The sequence below is a fragment of the Oncorhynchus clarkii genome, chromosome 12, assembly GCF_045791955.1.
Source record: "Oncorhynchus clarkii lewisi isolate Uvic-CL-2024 chromosome 12, UVic_Ocla_1.0, whole genome shotgun sequence".
In the NCBI taxonomy this organism is placed as follows: domain Eukaryota; kingdom Metazoa; phylum Chordata; class Actinopteri; order Salmoniformes; family Salmonidae; genus Oncorhynchus; species Oncorhynchus clarkii.
The window spans coordinates 66,485,817-66,502,370 of NC_092158.1; the positions used below are offsets into that span (position 1 = coordinate 66,485,817).

General features: G+C 41.5%; 2 protein-coding genes across 3 annotated transcripts in view; one reads left to right on the forward strand and one right to left on the reverse strand.

The window, feature by feature from the left end:
• LOC139422509 (interferon a3-like) overlaps positions 1–16,554 on the reverse strand; it is a 119,184-nt gene that overhangs the window by 76,924 nt on the left and 25,706 nt on the right. The gene's annotated exons all lie outside the window — the stretch shown is intronic.
• On the forward strand, positions 10,004–13,737 carry LOC139422160 (interferon a3). 2 transcript variants are annotated; one of them, XM_071173315.1, is made up of 6 exons: positions 10,004–10,123; positions 10,297–10,384; positions 10,681–10,755; positions 10,935–11,084; positions 13,058–13,135; positions 13,469–13,737. In XM_071173315.1, the coding sequence occupies exons 2-6, from the start codon at positions 10,298–10,300 to the stop codon at positions 13,556–13,558; spliced, it is 480 nt and encodes a 159-aa protein (XP_071029416.1). In that variant the 5' UTR covers positions 10,004–10,123; position 10,297; the 3' UTR covers positions 13,559–13,737. The 2 variants fall into 2 exon arrangements, with proteins under 2 accessions (XP_071029416.1, XP_071029415.1); XM_071173314.1 differs by lacking the exon at positions 10,004–10,123 and having other exon boundaries at positions 10,250–10,384.

The following is a 16,554-nucleotide window of genomic DNA, read 5'->3' on the forward strand; positions in this document are numbered from 1 at the left end:
ACTGTTGCTGGTATTTTGGCCCATTCTTCCATGCAGATCTCCTCTAGAGCAGTGATGTTTTGGGTCTGTTGCTGGGCAACACAAACTTTCAACTCCCTCCAAAGATTTTCTATGGGGTTGAGATCTGGAGACTGGCTAGGCCACTCCAGGACCTTGAAATGCTTCTTTTTACGAAGCCACTGCTTCGTTGTCCGGCGGTGTGTTTGGGATCATTGTCATGCTGAAAGACCCAGCCACGTTTCATCTTCAATGCCCTTGCTGATGGAAGGAGGTTTTCACTCTCACGATACATGGCCCCATTCATTCTTTCCTTTACACGGATCAGTCGTCCTGGTCCCTTTGCAGGAAAACAGCCCCAAAGCATGATGTTTCCACCCCCATGCTTCACAGTAGTTATGGTGTTCTTCGGATGCAACTCAGCATTTTTTGTCCTCCAAACACGACGAGTTGAGTTTTTACCAAAAAGTTATATTTTGGTTTCATCTGACCATGTGACATTCTCCCAATCTTCTTCTGGATCATCCAAATGCTCTCTAGCAAACTTCAGACGGGCCTGGACATGTACTGGCTTAAGCAGGGGGACACGTCTGGAACAGCAGGTTTTGAGTCCCTGGCAGCGTAGTGTGTTACTGATGGTAGGCTTTGTTACTTTTGTCCCAGCTCTCTGCAGGTCATTCACTAGGTCTCCCTGTGTGGTTCTGGGATTTTTGCTCACCGTTCTTGTGATTATTTTGACCCCACGGGGTGAGATCTTGCGTGGAGCCCCAGATCGAGGGAGATTATCAGTGGTCTTGTATGTCTTCCATTTCCTAATAATTGCTCCCACAGTTGATTTCTTCAAACCTAGCTGCTTACCTATTGCAGATTCAGTCTTCCCAGACTAGTGCAGGTCTACAATTTTGTTTCTGGTGTCCTTTGATAGCTCTTTGGTCTTGGCCATCGTGGAGTGTGACTGTTTGAGGTTGTGAACAGGTGTCTTTTATACTGATAACAAGTTCAAACAGGTGCCATTAATACAGGTAACGAGTGGAGGACAGAGGAGCCTCTTAATGAAGAAGTTACAGGTCTGTGAGAGCCAGAAATCTTGCTTGTTTGTAAGTGACCAAATACTTATTTTCCACAATAATTTGCAAATGTATTCATTAAAAATCCTACAATGTGATTTTCTGGAATTATTTTCTCATTTTGTCTGTCATAGTTGAAGTGTACCTATGATGAAAATTACAGGCCACTCTCATCTTCTTAAGTGGGAGAACTTGCACAATTGGTGGCTGACTGAATACTTTTTTGCCCCACTGTATATATACCTTTTAAGTGGCATCATGGGGATCCTCCTAATAATTCTCAGTGGATAAATGAAGTCAATTGTTGTATAACATTAGACAAAAGTGTGTAATATATTGGCCAATGTGGCAGCACACAGTCCTTTCATAAGACTTGGAATTTCTTGATAGAATAGAGTTATTGTAGATATATACTGTATATCCATTTGTATAATGGTATGAGGTTATATGAGGTCATTATTTAACATCTAGAATGGAGTATATGCGTGTTTACATTGTATGGTATAATACTCAGAGCCCCACCTGTTTCAATCCCTACCTCTTTAGCAAGAAATACAGTTTTGTTTTTGTTGTTGCCTGTTTTTCATGTGATTTTGGTATTAATACGTTTCAGATATCAGTTTGCAAACAATGTTTAAAAAATATATTTTAGTTCAAACTTGTTATGGCTGCAATCCCACTATCGGGATAAGTGTCATCAACAACCGCTGAAAAGCATAGCGCCACATACAATAAATATTACTACAAATATTTATATTCATGAAATCACAAGTGCAATATAGGAAAACACAGCTTAGCCTTTTGTTAATCCACATGTCGTGTCAGATTTTGAAATTATGCTTTACAGCGAAAGCAATCCAAGCGTTTTTGTATGTTTATCGATCGCACGATAAAACATTAAGTACACTTAGCATCAGGTAGCTTGGTCACGAAAATCAGAAAAGCAATCAAATTAATCGTTTACCTTTGATGATCTTCGGATGTTTGTTACTCTGCCTGCTACTCAGGCCCAGAAGCTAAGATATACATATTATTAGTAGATTTGGATAGAAACACTCTCAAGTTTCTAAAACTATTTGACTGATGTCTGTGAGTATAACAGAACTTATTTGGCAGGCGACACCCCGAGGTGTCAAGACAGATTTCCTCCCCTTCCTCTGAAGAGGAGGTGTGGCAAGGATCGGACCAATTTGCGGCATGGTAAGTGTCCATGGTATTTAATAAGAACACTCAACAAATACAAAACAACAAAGTGAACTGGCAACGAAATAGTCCCGTGTGGCACAAACACTGACACAGGAAACAATCACCCACAAAATACCCAAAGAACATGGCTGCCTAAATATGGTTCCCAATCAGAGACAACGATAAACACCTGCCTCTAATTGAGAACCAATCTAGGCAACCATAGACTTACATAAACACCTAGACTAGGGAACACCCCATAAACATACAAAACCCCTAGACCTGACAAAACACATAAATCCCCCATGTCACACCCTGACCTAGCCAAAATTAAAAAGAAAACAAAGATAACTAAGGCCAGGGCGTGACAGTACCCCCCCCCCCCCCCCCCCCCCCCCCAAAGGTGGGGACTCCCGGCCACACACCTAAATCCATAGGGGAGGGTAAGGGTGGGCGTCTGTCCACGGTGGCGGCTCTAGCGCGGGCTGAATGGCGGCTCTGGTGGATCCTGGCTGACTGGCGGCTCTGGCGAATTCTTGCAGACTGGCGACTCTGGCGGCTCCTTGCAGACTGGCGACTCTGGCAGCTCTGGACAGGCGGGAGACTCTAGCAGCTCTGGACAGGCGGGAGATTCTAGCAGCTCAGGACAGACTGGCCGGAGACTCTAGCAGCTCTGGAGAGACTGGCCGGAGACTCTAGGAGCTCTGGACAGGCGGGAGACTCTAGCAGCTCTGGACAAGCGGGACACTCTAGCAGCTGTGGAAAAGCGGGAGACTCTAGCAGCTCTGGACAGGCGGGAGACTCTAGCAGCTCTGGACAAACGGGAGACTCTAGCAGCTCTGGACAGGCAGGAGACTCTAGCAGCTCTGGACAGGTGGGAGGCTCTAGCAGCTCTGGACAGGCGGGAGACTCTAGCAGTTCTGGACAGGAGGGAGACTCTAGCAGCTCAGGACAGACTGGCCGGAGACTCTAGGAGCTCTGGACAGGCGGGAGACTCTAGCAGCTCTGGACAGGCGGGAGACTCTAGCAGCTCTGGACAAGCGGGAGACTCTAGCAGCTCTGGACAGGCGGGAGACTCTAGCAGCTCTGGACAGGCGGGAGACTCTAGCAGCTCTGGACAGGCGGGAGACTCTAGCAGCTCAGGACAGACTGGCGGGAGACTGTAGCAGCTCTGGACAGGTGGGAGACTCTAGCAGCTCAGGACAGACTGTCCGGAGACTCTAGGAGCTCTGGACAGGCATGAGACTCTAGCAGCTCTGGACAAGCAGGAGACTCTAGCAGCTCTGGACAGGTGTTAGACTCTAACAGCTCTGGACAGGCGGGAGACTCTAGCAGCTCTGGACAGGCAGGAGAATCTAGCAGTTCTGGACATGCGGGAGACTCTAGCAGCTCTGGACATGCGGGAGACTCTAGCAGCTCTGGACAGGCGGGAGACTCTAGCAGCTCTGGACATGCGGGAGACTCTAGCAGCTCTGGACAGACGGGAGAATCTAGCAGCTCTGGACATGCGGGAGAATCTAGCAGCTCTGGACAGGCGGGAGAATCTAGCAGCTCAGGACAGACTGGCCGGAGACTCTAGGAGCTCTGGACAGGCGGGAGACTCTAGCAGCTCTGGACAGGCGGGAGACTCTAACAGCTCTGGACAAGCGGGAGACTCTAGCAGCTCTGGACAGGCTCTGGCGGCTCCTTGCAGACCGGCGGCTCTGGCGGTTCCTGGCTGACTGGCGGCTCTGGCGGCTCCTTGCAGACTGGCGGCTCTGGCGGCTCCTGGCTGACCGGCGGCTCTGGCGGCTCCTTGCAGACTGGCGGCTCTGGCGGATCCTGGCTGACCGGCGGCTCTGGCGGATCCTGGCTGACCGGTGGCTCTGGCGGCTCCTTGCAGTTGCTATGGCTTCCATTAGTTGTCAACAGCCTTTAGAATGGGTTTTAGGCTTGTTTTTTGAAAAATGACTTAGTAGTTGTAGTTTTCAAGGTGGCTCTCATTTTGACTGTAGTCTTGCGTGGATGAGAGCGCTCACTTCGTTATTTATCTCTGGTATTGAACATACTACATTCCGTCTTAAATTGTATTGTTTATTTACATATTAGGGTACCTGAGGATTGATTAGAAACGTTGTTTGACTTGTTTGGACGAAGTTTATTGGTAACTTTTGGAATTGCTTTGTCTGCATGTTGAACAAGTGGAATGGGTGGATTACTGAATCAAACGCGCCAACTAAACTGACTTTTTTGGGATTTAAAGGACTTTATCGAACAAAATAACAATTTGTTGTGTATCTGGGATTGCAAACAGAGGAAGATCTTCAAATGTAAATTATTTATTTTTTCGCTATTTCGGATTTTTGTGACGCCTCTGCTGATTTGGAAAATGTTTTTAATGCTGGTGTACGTGGGGCGTTGTGCTCAGATAATCGCATGGTATGCTTTAGCAGTAAAGCCTTTTTGAAATCTGACAAAGCGGTTGAATTGACAAGAAGTTAAGCTTTTAAATTATGTAAGACATATGTATTTTCAAGAATGTTTAATATTACAATTTTGTCACTTGAATTTGGCGCGCTCCAGCTTTACCTGATGTTGTGGATTTTGATCCCAGTAACGGGATCACTGCACTAAGAGGGAAATGAATGTCAGTCAATGCGGGAAATTTCTAGAACTTTGAACATTTCTCCAAGTGCAGTTGCAAAAACCATCAAGCGCTATGATGAAACTGGCTCTCATGAGGACAGCCACAGGAAGACCCATAGTTACATCTGCTGCAGAGGAGAAGTTCATTTGTTTTACCAGCTTCAGAAATTGCAGCCAAAAAAAATGCTTCACAGAGTTCTTGTAACAGACACATCTTAATGAAAATGAATTTGCAAACATTTCTAAAAACCCGTGTTTGCTTTGTCATTATTGGGTTTTGTGTCTTGATTGACAAATATATTTTTGAGCTATTTTAGAAATAGGCTGTAACTTAACAAAGTTTGGAAAACGTCAATGGGGATGAATACTTTCCGAATGCACTGTACCTTAGTTGAATGCACTGTTTGTCGCTGTGAATAGAGCACAGCAGAGTACATTTAAGTAGAGTAGAGTACAGTACAGTATATATTAATTCAGTAGAGTATATTACAGTAGAGTTTAATTCAGTACAGTACAGTAGAGTTTAATTCAGTAGAGTACAGTACAGTTTAGTACATTAGAGTAAAGTAGGCTACACTCTACTGTGCAGTACTCTACTGTACTGAATTATTCTTTACTTTACTGTACTGTACACTGTACTGTAGCGAACTATCCTCTACTGTGCTCTACTGTAATGTACTGTCCTGTACACTGTACTGTAATGAACTGTACTCTACTGTACACTCCACTGTAATGAATTGTACTCTACTGTACACTCCACTGTAATGAATTTGTGGAATTGCTTTCCTTCTTGTTAATGTGTTTTAGCCAATCAGTTGTGTTGTGACAAGGTAGGGGTGGTATACTGAACATGGCACAATTTGCTAAAATACCAAGTCCATATTTCTGTCAGGAACAGCTCAAATAAGCAAAGATAAATGACAGTCCATCATTACTTTAAGACATGAATGTCAGTCAATGCGGGAAATTTCTAGAACTTTGAATGTTTCTTCAAGTGCAGATGCAAAAACCATAAAGCGCTATGATGAAACTGGCTCTCGTGAGGACAGCCACAGGAAAGGAAGACATAGAGTAACATCTGCTAAAGAGGAAAAGTTCATTAGAGTTACCAGCTTCAGAAATTGCAGCCCAAATAAATGCTTCACAGAGTTCAAGTAACAGACACATCTCAACATCGTGTTCAGGGGAGACTGCCAGAATCAGTCCTTCATGTTCGAATTGATGCAAAGAAAACACTACTTATATATACATATGTGTGTGTGTGTGTGTGTGAGTGTGTGTGTGTGTGTGTGTGTGTGTGTGTGTGTGTGTGTGTGTGTGTGTGTGTGTGTGTGTGTGTGTGTGTGTGTGTGTGTGTGTGTGTGTGTGATGGGATGTATTTACATTATGGACAGTATGTGGATAGAATTATTATTTTTTATACATTTGCTAACTTTTTTGGAAACCTTGCTTTGTCATTATGGGGTATTGTGTCATTATTGAAGAAGATTCTTAAAGAAATCATAGACATTTAGGCTATGTTTTATAAGTTTGAACAGCACAGTATGGAATGGCACAGTTCAATACAATAGAGCACAGTAGAGTACAATACCGTATAGGATAGTACAGGACAGTAGACATTCATTCAGTACAGTACAGTATAGTTTAATTCAGTAGAGTACAGTACAGTTTAGTAAATTAGTGTAAAGTAGGCTACACTCTACTGTGCTGTACACTACTGTACGTTACTTTCCTTTCCTTTGCTGTACTAAACACTGTACTGTAATGAACTGTACTCTACTGTACTCTTTTGTATTGTACTGTACTGTACTCTCCACTGTAATTAACTGGACTGAACTACACTTCACTGTAATGAATTGTACTCTGCTGTTCTCTATTGAACTGTGCTCTCCAAATGTATCCATGGACATTGAAATTAACAAACAAACCAACATTCTGACCAAAGAAAGAAGGCCGGTCCAGACAGCACCGTGCTTATTGGGTAGGCACTATGTATCCTGTATTCAGTTGAAGTCGGAAGTTTACATTCACTGAGGTTGGAGTCACTAAGATTTGTTTTTCAACCACTCCACACATTTCTTGTTAATAAACTACAGTTTTGGCAAGTCGGTTAGAACATCGACTTTGTGCATGACACAAGTCATTTTTCCAACAATTGTTTACAGACAGATTATTTCACATATAATTCACTATATTACAATTCCAGTGGGTCAGAAGTTTACTTACAAAGTTGACTGACTTTAAACAGCTTAGAAACTTCAAAAAAATTATGTCATGGCGTTAGAAGCTTCTGATAGGCTAATTGACATAATTTGAGTCAATTGGAGGTGTACCTGTGGATGTACTTCAAGGCCTACCTTCAAACTCAGTGTCTCTTTGCCTGACATCAAGGGAAAATCAAAAGAAATCAGCCAAGACCTAAAAAAGAATGTAGACCTCCACAAGTCTGGTTCATCCTTGGGAGCAATTTTCAAACGCCTGAAGGTAACCTCGTTCATCTGTACAAACAATAGTACGGAAGTATAAACACCATGGGAACATGCAGCAGTCGTACCGCTCAGGAAGGAGACGCGTTCTGTCTCCTAGAGATGAACGTACTTTGATGCAAAAAGTGCAAATCAATCCCAGAACAACAGCAAATGACCTTGTTTGTAACTGCACATGGGGACAAAGATCATACTTTTTGGAGAAATGTCCTCTGGTCTGATGAATCAAAAATAGAACTGTTTGTCCATCATGACCATTGAAATGTTTGGAGGAAAAAGGGGGAGGTTTGCAAACCGAAGAACACCATCCCAACCGTGAAGCACAGGGGTGGCAGCATCATATTGTGGGGGTGCTTTGCTGCAGGAGACTGGTGCACTTCACACAATAGATGGCATCGAGAGGCAGGAAAATGATGTGGATATATTGAAGCAACATTTCAAGACATCTGTCAGAAAGTTAAAGCTTGGTCGCAAATGGGTCTTCCAAATTTACAATGACACCAAGAATACTTCCAAGGTTGTGGCAAAAGGGCTTTTAAGGACAACAAAGTCAAGGTATTGGAGTGGCCTTCACAAAGCCCTGACTTCAAACCTATTGAAAATTTGTGGGCAGAACTGTAAAAGCGTGTGTGAGCAAGGAGGCCTTCAAACCTGACTCAGTTACACCAGCTCTGTCAGGAGGAATGTGCCAGAAATCACCCAACTTATTGTGGGAAGCTTGTGGAAGGCTACCCGAAACATTTGACCCAAGTTAAACAATTGCAAGGCAATGCAACCACATACTAAATGAGTGTATGTAAACTTCTGACCCACGGGGTCATAAAAAATAAAAGCTGAACTAAATCATTCTCTCTACTATTATTCTGATATTTCACATTCTTAAAATAAAGACCAAAGATAGGGAATTTTTACTTGGATTAAATGTTAGGAATTGTGAAAAACTGAAATTAATTGTTTTTGGCTAAGGTGTATGTAGTCTTCCGACTTCAACTATACATTGGGATGATACCGTTTAGACATTGTTTGCTCATTGACGTCTTACACATTCTAAATTCCACAGTTCTACATCGTTTATATGTCGGCTAGACATCAACATTCTATTATGATATCTTGGCAACATCTTCCTAATGTACAAATACTCTTCAAACTACATATTCCCTACCCAATTCGATACGTCAGCCAAAGGTGTCTAATATTACTGGGGAGAAAACTCAGGGGAAACTGATGACATCACACAACTTGTGTAAAACAGCTGGGAAAACCCCAAAATGCATCCACCGCAGAGGTGTCATGGGACATAAGAAGAAGTTTCAGCACCATTAACAGGTAAAGCACTAAAACGCATGAAGACGTCAGCCACTTCAGCACTTTGGACGTCGCCACACTGTCAGAGATTCTATCAGTGGTTCTGTGTTGTGGCTGCAGCCCTTTTGCTACTGTTATTGCCATGTTTGTAAAACTATAGGCAATAAATTGATGATATATGTGACGGGAAATATCTCTCTCGGACTCTTTGCTATCACTTTTCAAGTGTCACTCTTATGATTCATGGATGGTCCCCAATAGAAAAAAAAGATTTTATACATAAGGCCTACAACTAAGGCTATATCAAATAACACCAAGTCCCGTATTTATAAAGCATCTCAGAGAGTAGCATTGCTGATCTTGGATCAGTTTTGCCTTATAGATTATAATGAATGGACAGAGGGGGTCCTGATGCTAGATCAGCACTCCAACTCTGAGATGCTTTATGAATGAATGCAGCAGAATAAGTAGGCTACATCTGAAATTTTAGCCTATAACATGACATTTCAATATGAAACCACCTATTACATCTTATCAAGACCCTGATGGAACAGGTGTGTTCGTACCGGGTTGAAACAAAAGCCTGCACCTCCTCCTGCTTGTCTCCAGACAGACAATTTTGGTGACCACTTTCCTACAGTATATGATCTGTAAATTTGATTTTATAGAAAAAGGAGCAATAAACCAATGCCAAGATTTTACCTTGCATAGTCATTCAAAAACGTCCCGAACACTGTGAAACAAACACACACACACACACCCACACACACACACACAGGCACGCACGCACGCACACACACAATAGTAGAATAGCCCTGTAAAAACGATTGACTCTGTAGGGAAAATATCCCTGACATCGAAGCCAAGGAAATATTGTCACATATTATTTTTCATTTCCCCTTGTAATAAAAACGACAAATAGAAAGTTCCAACAAATCATGTTGTCGTTGCTTTTCAACGTTGCATCACCAGCAGACAACAGGAGGGTGAAAGTTGGTTACGTCATCATGAAAATGAAAGTTGAGAGATGTGGGTATAGACGCTGACGTCTCCCATTCACTTTTCATTTGAAGCGCAACAGCAGAAGACTACGGAACAACATTTCGGACTAACTTTGAACGAAACCCACTAAATTAATGTATTATATGGCTACATTTCTTTAAAAGTGTGGGTTTTATTTCGACTCCGACGATTTTGTTATCAGACTTTTTTCCTCGGTTCACGCGAAGTTATTAGCAGTTGAAAGCAAAGCTCGCGAATAGCCTATTCTCGCTATAGTAATATTCTAGCTGATATCTAGATTGAATAATATTTTATTGTGGTTCAACTATAATTTAAAGCTGTTTTCAAGGAGAATGTGTATAGATTTACTTGGATTTGTTCGTCCAGGAGACGGGGCAGGCATGGAATTCCAAGTGCTACATGTGCTAGTCTGGAAAATGAAAGTTCCCGCCTCCGGTAGGTTGATCAGGGGAAATTCTCTATACAGCTTTCCCTTTCCCAATTCCACATAAAACTACTTAACACAGCCAAGATGTTCAAACTCATCTGGATAACTAACAGCGAAACAAACTGCTATTTACAATGTATACAATGCAGAGCTGGAGTTGTATTTTTGTTATTATTTGCAGTATGCAGAGCGTGTGTCATTGCTGTGACTGGATCCGACACCACTACGGTCACTTGAGCGCAGAATACCTTTCCCTGCTGGACCAGATGGTGAGTTATTAGCACATTGTAAGAGGAGACTGAATGCATGTATTAAGGACAGCAAAACAACCAACCAAGTAAAATAGTCATACGTTTCATGTTTAGCATCTGTGTTAAAAAACTGTTAGCCTATATTTGAATGTACATAGTAAAAGGGCTCTAAGGCTATAATGACAGCTAGATCAAGAGACGCTATCTACATTAGGCCTACTGTACTTGCAGTATAAGCTATACTTTATGTCTGTCTTGATTGCTCTTGAAGTATTTGACACGTGACTTAACATACTATATTGATTGTTTTCCAGGGAGGAGATATCACAAAACAGAATGCCCCAGTCCTTTTCCCAACATCACTTTACAGACACATAGATGATGCTGAGGTAAAGACTAGAATTTTGACTTATAGATTATAATGAATGGACAGAGGGGGGGTCCTGATGATAGATCAGCACTCCAACTCTGATATGCTTTGGTATGGCGATCTTGACCCAATGTTATATTTATGCCATAACGGAAGCCTATACTGTTTCTAATCTTCTTTTTATATCTTCCTGTGTAGTTTGAGGACAAAGTCATATTCCTGAAAGAGACCATCTATCAAATCACAAAACTGTTTGATGGGAATATGAAATCTGTCACCTGGGACAAGAAAAACCTGGACGATTTCCTCAACATTCTAGAACGCCAATTGGAGAACCTTAATTCCTGTGTAAGTAACGGGTCTATTTAAAGTATAATCCCTGTTTTGGTCAGGGCTCTCCAACCCCATTCTTGGAGAGTTACCTTCCTGTAGGTTTTCGCGCCAACCCCAGTTGTAACTAACCTGATTCAGTTTATCAACCACCTAATTAATCAGGTGTTGTAGATTAGGGTTGGAGTGAAAACCTACAGGAAGGTAGTTCTCCTGGAACATTGTTGGAGTGCCCTGGTTTAGGTGTAGCCTACTAACTCTACAATTGGAAAAATCTACGTATAAAGTGCATATAAAGTATTCAACCCCTTGACTTGTTCCACATTTTGTTACGTTACAGCTTTTTCTAAAATTGATTAAATAGATTTTCCCCCTCATCAATCCACACACAATACCCAATAATGACAAAGCAATACCGTGTTTTAGACATTTTTGCAAAAAACTGAAATATCACATTTACATAAGTATTCAGACCCTTTACTCAGTACTTTGTTGAAGAACCTTTGGCAGTGATTACAGCCTTGAGTCTTATTGGGTATCATGCTACAAGCTTGGCACGTCTGTATTTGGGGAATTTCTGTCATTCTTCTCTGCAGATCCTCTCAAGATCTGTCAGGTTGGATAGGGTGCGTCGCTGCACAGCTATTTCAGGTCTCTGCAGTGATGTTCGATCAGGTCAAGTCCGGGCTCTGGCTGGGCCACTCAAGGACATTCAGAGACTTGTCCCGAAGCCACTCCTGTGTTGTCTTGGCTGTATGCTTAGGGTCGTTGTCCTGTTGGAAGGTGAACCTTTGCCCCAGTCTGAGGTCCCTGCGCTCTGGAGCAGGTTTTTGTCAAGGATGTCTCTGTACTTTGCTCCGTTCATCTTTCCCTCGATCCTGACTAGTCTCCCAGTCCCTGCCAATGAAAAACATCCCCACAGCATGATGCTGCCACCACCATACTTGATGGTGCAAGGTTTCCTCCAGATGTGATGATTGGCATTCAGGCCAAATAGAGACACTTGTTTCTCATGGTCTGAAAGTCCTTTAGGTGCCTTTTGGCAAACTCCAAGCGGGCTGCAATGTGCCTTTTACTGAGGAGTGGCTTCTTTACCATAAAGGCCTGATCGGTGGAGTACTGCAGAGATGGTTGTCTTTCTCGATGGCTTTCCCATCCCCACAGAGAAAATCTGGAGCTCTGTCAGAGTGACCATCGGGTTCTTGGTCACCTCCCTGACAATGGCCCTTCTACCCCTGATTGCTCAGTTTGACCTGGCGGCCAGCTCTAGTAAGTCTTGGTGGTTACAAAGTACCCTTTCCCAGATCTATATCTCGACACAATCTTGTCTCTGAGCTCTGCGGACGATTTCCTCAACTTCATGGCCTGGTTTTTGCTCTGACATGCACTGTCAACTGTAGGACCTTAAATATACAGGTTTGTGCCTTTCCAAATCATGTTCAATCAGTTGATTTTACTTCGGGTGGACTCCAATCAAAGTGTAGAAACATCTCCAGCTGAATTTTGAATCTCAAAGCAAAGGGTCTGAATTCATATGTAAATAAGGTATTTGTGTTTTTGCATCATCATTATTGGATATTGTGTGTAGATTGATGAGGATTTTTTTTCTTTAATCCATTTTAGAATAAGGCTGTAACTTAACAAAATTTGGAAAAAGGGAAGGGGTCTGAATACTTTCCGAACTTACTGTGTATGGGTAATTACAGATTTTGAGTCATTTTGCGACGTCACATAAATAATACTGCAGCAATGAGAAATGTAAATTATTGTGGATTATTATTAATGAACATTTTTTGTAAGCTTTGATTCATATTTCATTATGGCAAATCAAGTTTGATGTTTTAAAGTGGAAATTACAATCTTTAGAATCCTTTTCAAACATTGAATACATGTTAAGGTTCCACTTCCTGCCGTGCAAGAAAAAAAATATTGATCAAATGAAGATCCTACATCTGTATGACGCTAATGTTTTGTTTAATTTTGTCCAACAGGTATCACCTGCCATGAAACCTGAGAGGAGACTGAAACGGTACTTCAAGAAGTTGAATAGGAAGGTTCTGAGAAAAATGGTGAGTTTGGTTTCATATGGCAACATGTTTAATACATGTAGTCAAATGAATATAAACTAGGCTAGGCTAAACTTGAGCAGTGTTCATTTAAAAAAAAAAGGGGTTCTGAGGCCATATGTATCAAGCATCTCAGAGAAGTGCTGATCTAGTATCAGGTCTCCTCTCTCCTTGTTTATAGTGATCCAAAAGACAAAACTGATCCTAAATCAGCACTCCTACTCTGAGAAGCTTTACATTTGGCACCAGTCCTACTCTGTTGTTCAAGACAATATGTTCATTATTTTGCCAAGATAGGTCACCCCTCTAATATTTGAAATTTTCTGTGTTTTTCAGAACTACAGTGCACAGGCGTGGGAGCTCATCAGGAAAGAGATGAAACGTCATCTGCAAAGATTGGATATCCTTGCAGCACAGATGTACTGATCATCCAGACTCATTTCAGAAGCTACGCCCTTACCAGTTTATAAAGCATGAATACAATCATGTGGGACCCTGTCAGTCTATTTATTATATTTAAATCCATAAATTATTGTTTTTTATTTTTATAATTTATAATTTATATTTTGTATTTCCCTTTTGTACATGTGTTGAACTGAACTGTATTTCCGGTCTACTTGAAAAACCAGTGAAAAAATAATATTGCAAATGTGAATAAAATTGTATCTTGTACAAATTTTCCAAATGTCATTATTGTCTGAAACCAATGAGAGTGGATTTATAACATCTCATCTAACCATCATAGGGGATGCACATTAAACTTGTTGCTGATTAGTCACATATTAATTTCTACTTTAAGTTTATGTATGCTTGTAGTTTTTGTTTCTCTATGTAACTATTTTTACTGTGTTTTTGTACTTTGTGAGTGTTGCTGTTCATGTTTTTCCTGTTCGTTTTATGTGTGGTAATCACACAAGGGCAGGTGGCTGAAGGGGGTGGGGAGATCTGGGTGAGGAGTAGAGGATAATCTGGGGGACCAGAACCAGAACTTTTAGCTCCCACTTGACCTTGTGGATTTTCATTTATAAAGTCTGTCCATTGTCTTAAACACTTGTATGTCTTACTACGATTGGAGGAGAAATAAGAAAAAAGACTAAATGGAAAAAGAGACAAAAAACAAGCAATACTTTTAATGGATAATAGTTTAGTCCCCTGAATGAGGCAGGGTGCTGGTGGGCAAGAAATAAAAACTAATAATTTATATAGCTTAGTCATATACAGTGGGGCAAAAAAGTATTTAGTCAGCCACCAATTGTGCAAGTTCTCCCACTTAAAAAGATGAGAGAGGCCTGTAATTTTCATCATAGGTACACTTCAACTATGACAGACAACATTTAAAAACATTTCCCCAGAAAATCACATTGTAGGATTTTTAATGAATTTATTTGCAAATTATGGTGGAAAATAAGTATTTGGTCAATAACAAAAGTTTATCTCAATACTTTGTTACATAACCTTTGTTGACAATGACAGAGGTCAAACGTTTTCTGTAAGTCTTCACAAGGTTTTCACACACTGTTGCTGGTATTTTGGCCCATTCCTCCATGCAGATCTACTCTAGAGCAGTGATGTTTTGGGGCTGTTGCTGGGCAACACGGACTTTCAACTCCCTCCAAAGATTTTCTATGGGGTTGAGATCTGGAGACTGGCTAGGCCACTCCAGGACCTTGAAATGCTTATTTTTACGAAACCACTGCTTCGTTGTCCGGGCGGTGTGTTTGGGATATTTGTCATGCTGAAAGACCCAGCCACGTTTGATCTTCAATGCCCTTGCTGATGGAAGGAGGTTTTCACTCAAAATCTCACGATACATGGCCCCATTCATTCTTTCCTTTACACGGATCAGTCGTCCTGGTCCCTTTGCAGAAAAACAGCCCCAAAGCATGATGTTTCCACCCCCATGCTTCACAGTAGTTATGGTGTTCTTCGGATGCAACTCAGCATTCTTTGTCCTCCAAACACGACGAGTTGAGTTTTTACCAAAAAGTTATATTTGGTTTCATCTGACCATATGACATTCTCCCAATCTTCTTCTGGATCATCCTAATGCTCTCTAGCAAACTTCAGACGGGCCTGGACATGTACTGGCTTAAGCAGGGGGACACGTCTGGAACTGCAGGATTTTAGTCCCTGGCGGCGTAGTGTGTTACTGATGGTGGGCTTTGTTACTTTGGTCCCAGCTCTCTGCAGGTCTTTCACTAGGTCCCCCCGTGTGGTTCTGGGTTGTTGCTCACCGTTCTTGTGATAATTTTGACCCCACGGGGTGAGATCTTGTGTGGAGCCCCAGATCGAGGGAGATTATCAGTGGTCTTGTATGTCTTCCATTTTCTAATAATTGCTCCCACAGTTGATTTCTTCAAACCTAGCTGCTTACCTATTGCAGATTCAGTCTTCCCAGACTAGTGCAGGTCTACAATTTTGTTTCTGGTGTCCTTTGATAGCTCTTTGGTCTTGGCCATCGTGGAGTGTGACTGTTTGAGGTTGTGGACAGGTGTCTTTTATACTGATAACAAGTTCAAACAGGTGCCATTAATACAGGTAACGAGTGGAGGACAGAGGAGCCTCTTAAAGAAGAAGTTACAGGTCTGTGAGAGCCAGACCTGGTTTGTTTGTAGGTGACCAAATACTTATTTTCCACCATAATTTGCAAATAAATTCATAAAAAAATCCTACAATGTGATTTTCTGGAATTATTTTCTCATTTTGTCTGTCATAGTTGAAGTGTGCCTATGATGAAAATTACAGGCCTCTCTCATCTTTTTAAGTGGGAGAACTTGCACAATTGGTGGCTGACTAAATACTTTTTCCCCCACTGTATATACCTTTTAAGTGGCATCATGGGGATCCTCCTAATAATTCTCAGTGGATAAATGAAGTCAATTGTTGTATAACATTAGACAACGTGTGTATTAAATAGGCCAATGTGGCAGCACACAGTCCTTTCATAAGACTTGACATTTCTTGATAGAATAGAGTTATTGTATATATATACTGTATATCCATTTGTATAATGGTATGAGGTTATATGAGGTCATTATTTAACATCTAGAATGGAGTATATGCGTGTTTACATTGTATGGTATAATACTCAGAGCCCCACCTGTTTCAATCCCTACCTCTTTAGCAAGAAATACAGTTTTGTTTTTGTTGTTGCCTGTTTTGCATGTGATTTTTGTATTAATACGTGTCAGATATCAGTTTGCAAACAATGTTTAAAAAATATATTTGAGTTCAAACTTGTTGTGGCTGCAATCCCACTAACGGGATAAGTGTCATCAACAACCGCTGAATAGCATAGCGCCACATACAATAAATATTACTACAAATATTTATATTCATGAAATCACAAGTGCAATATAGGAAAACACAGTTTAGCCTTTTGTTAATCCACCTGTCGTGTCAGATTTTGAAATGATGCTTTA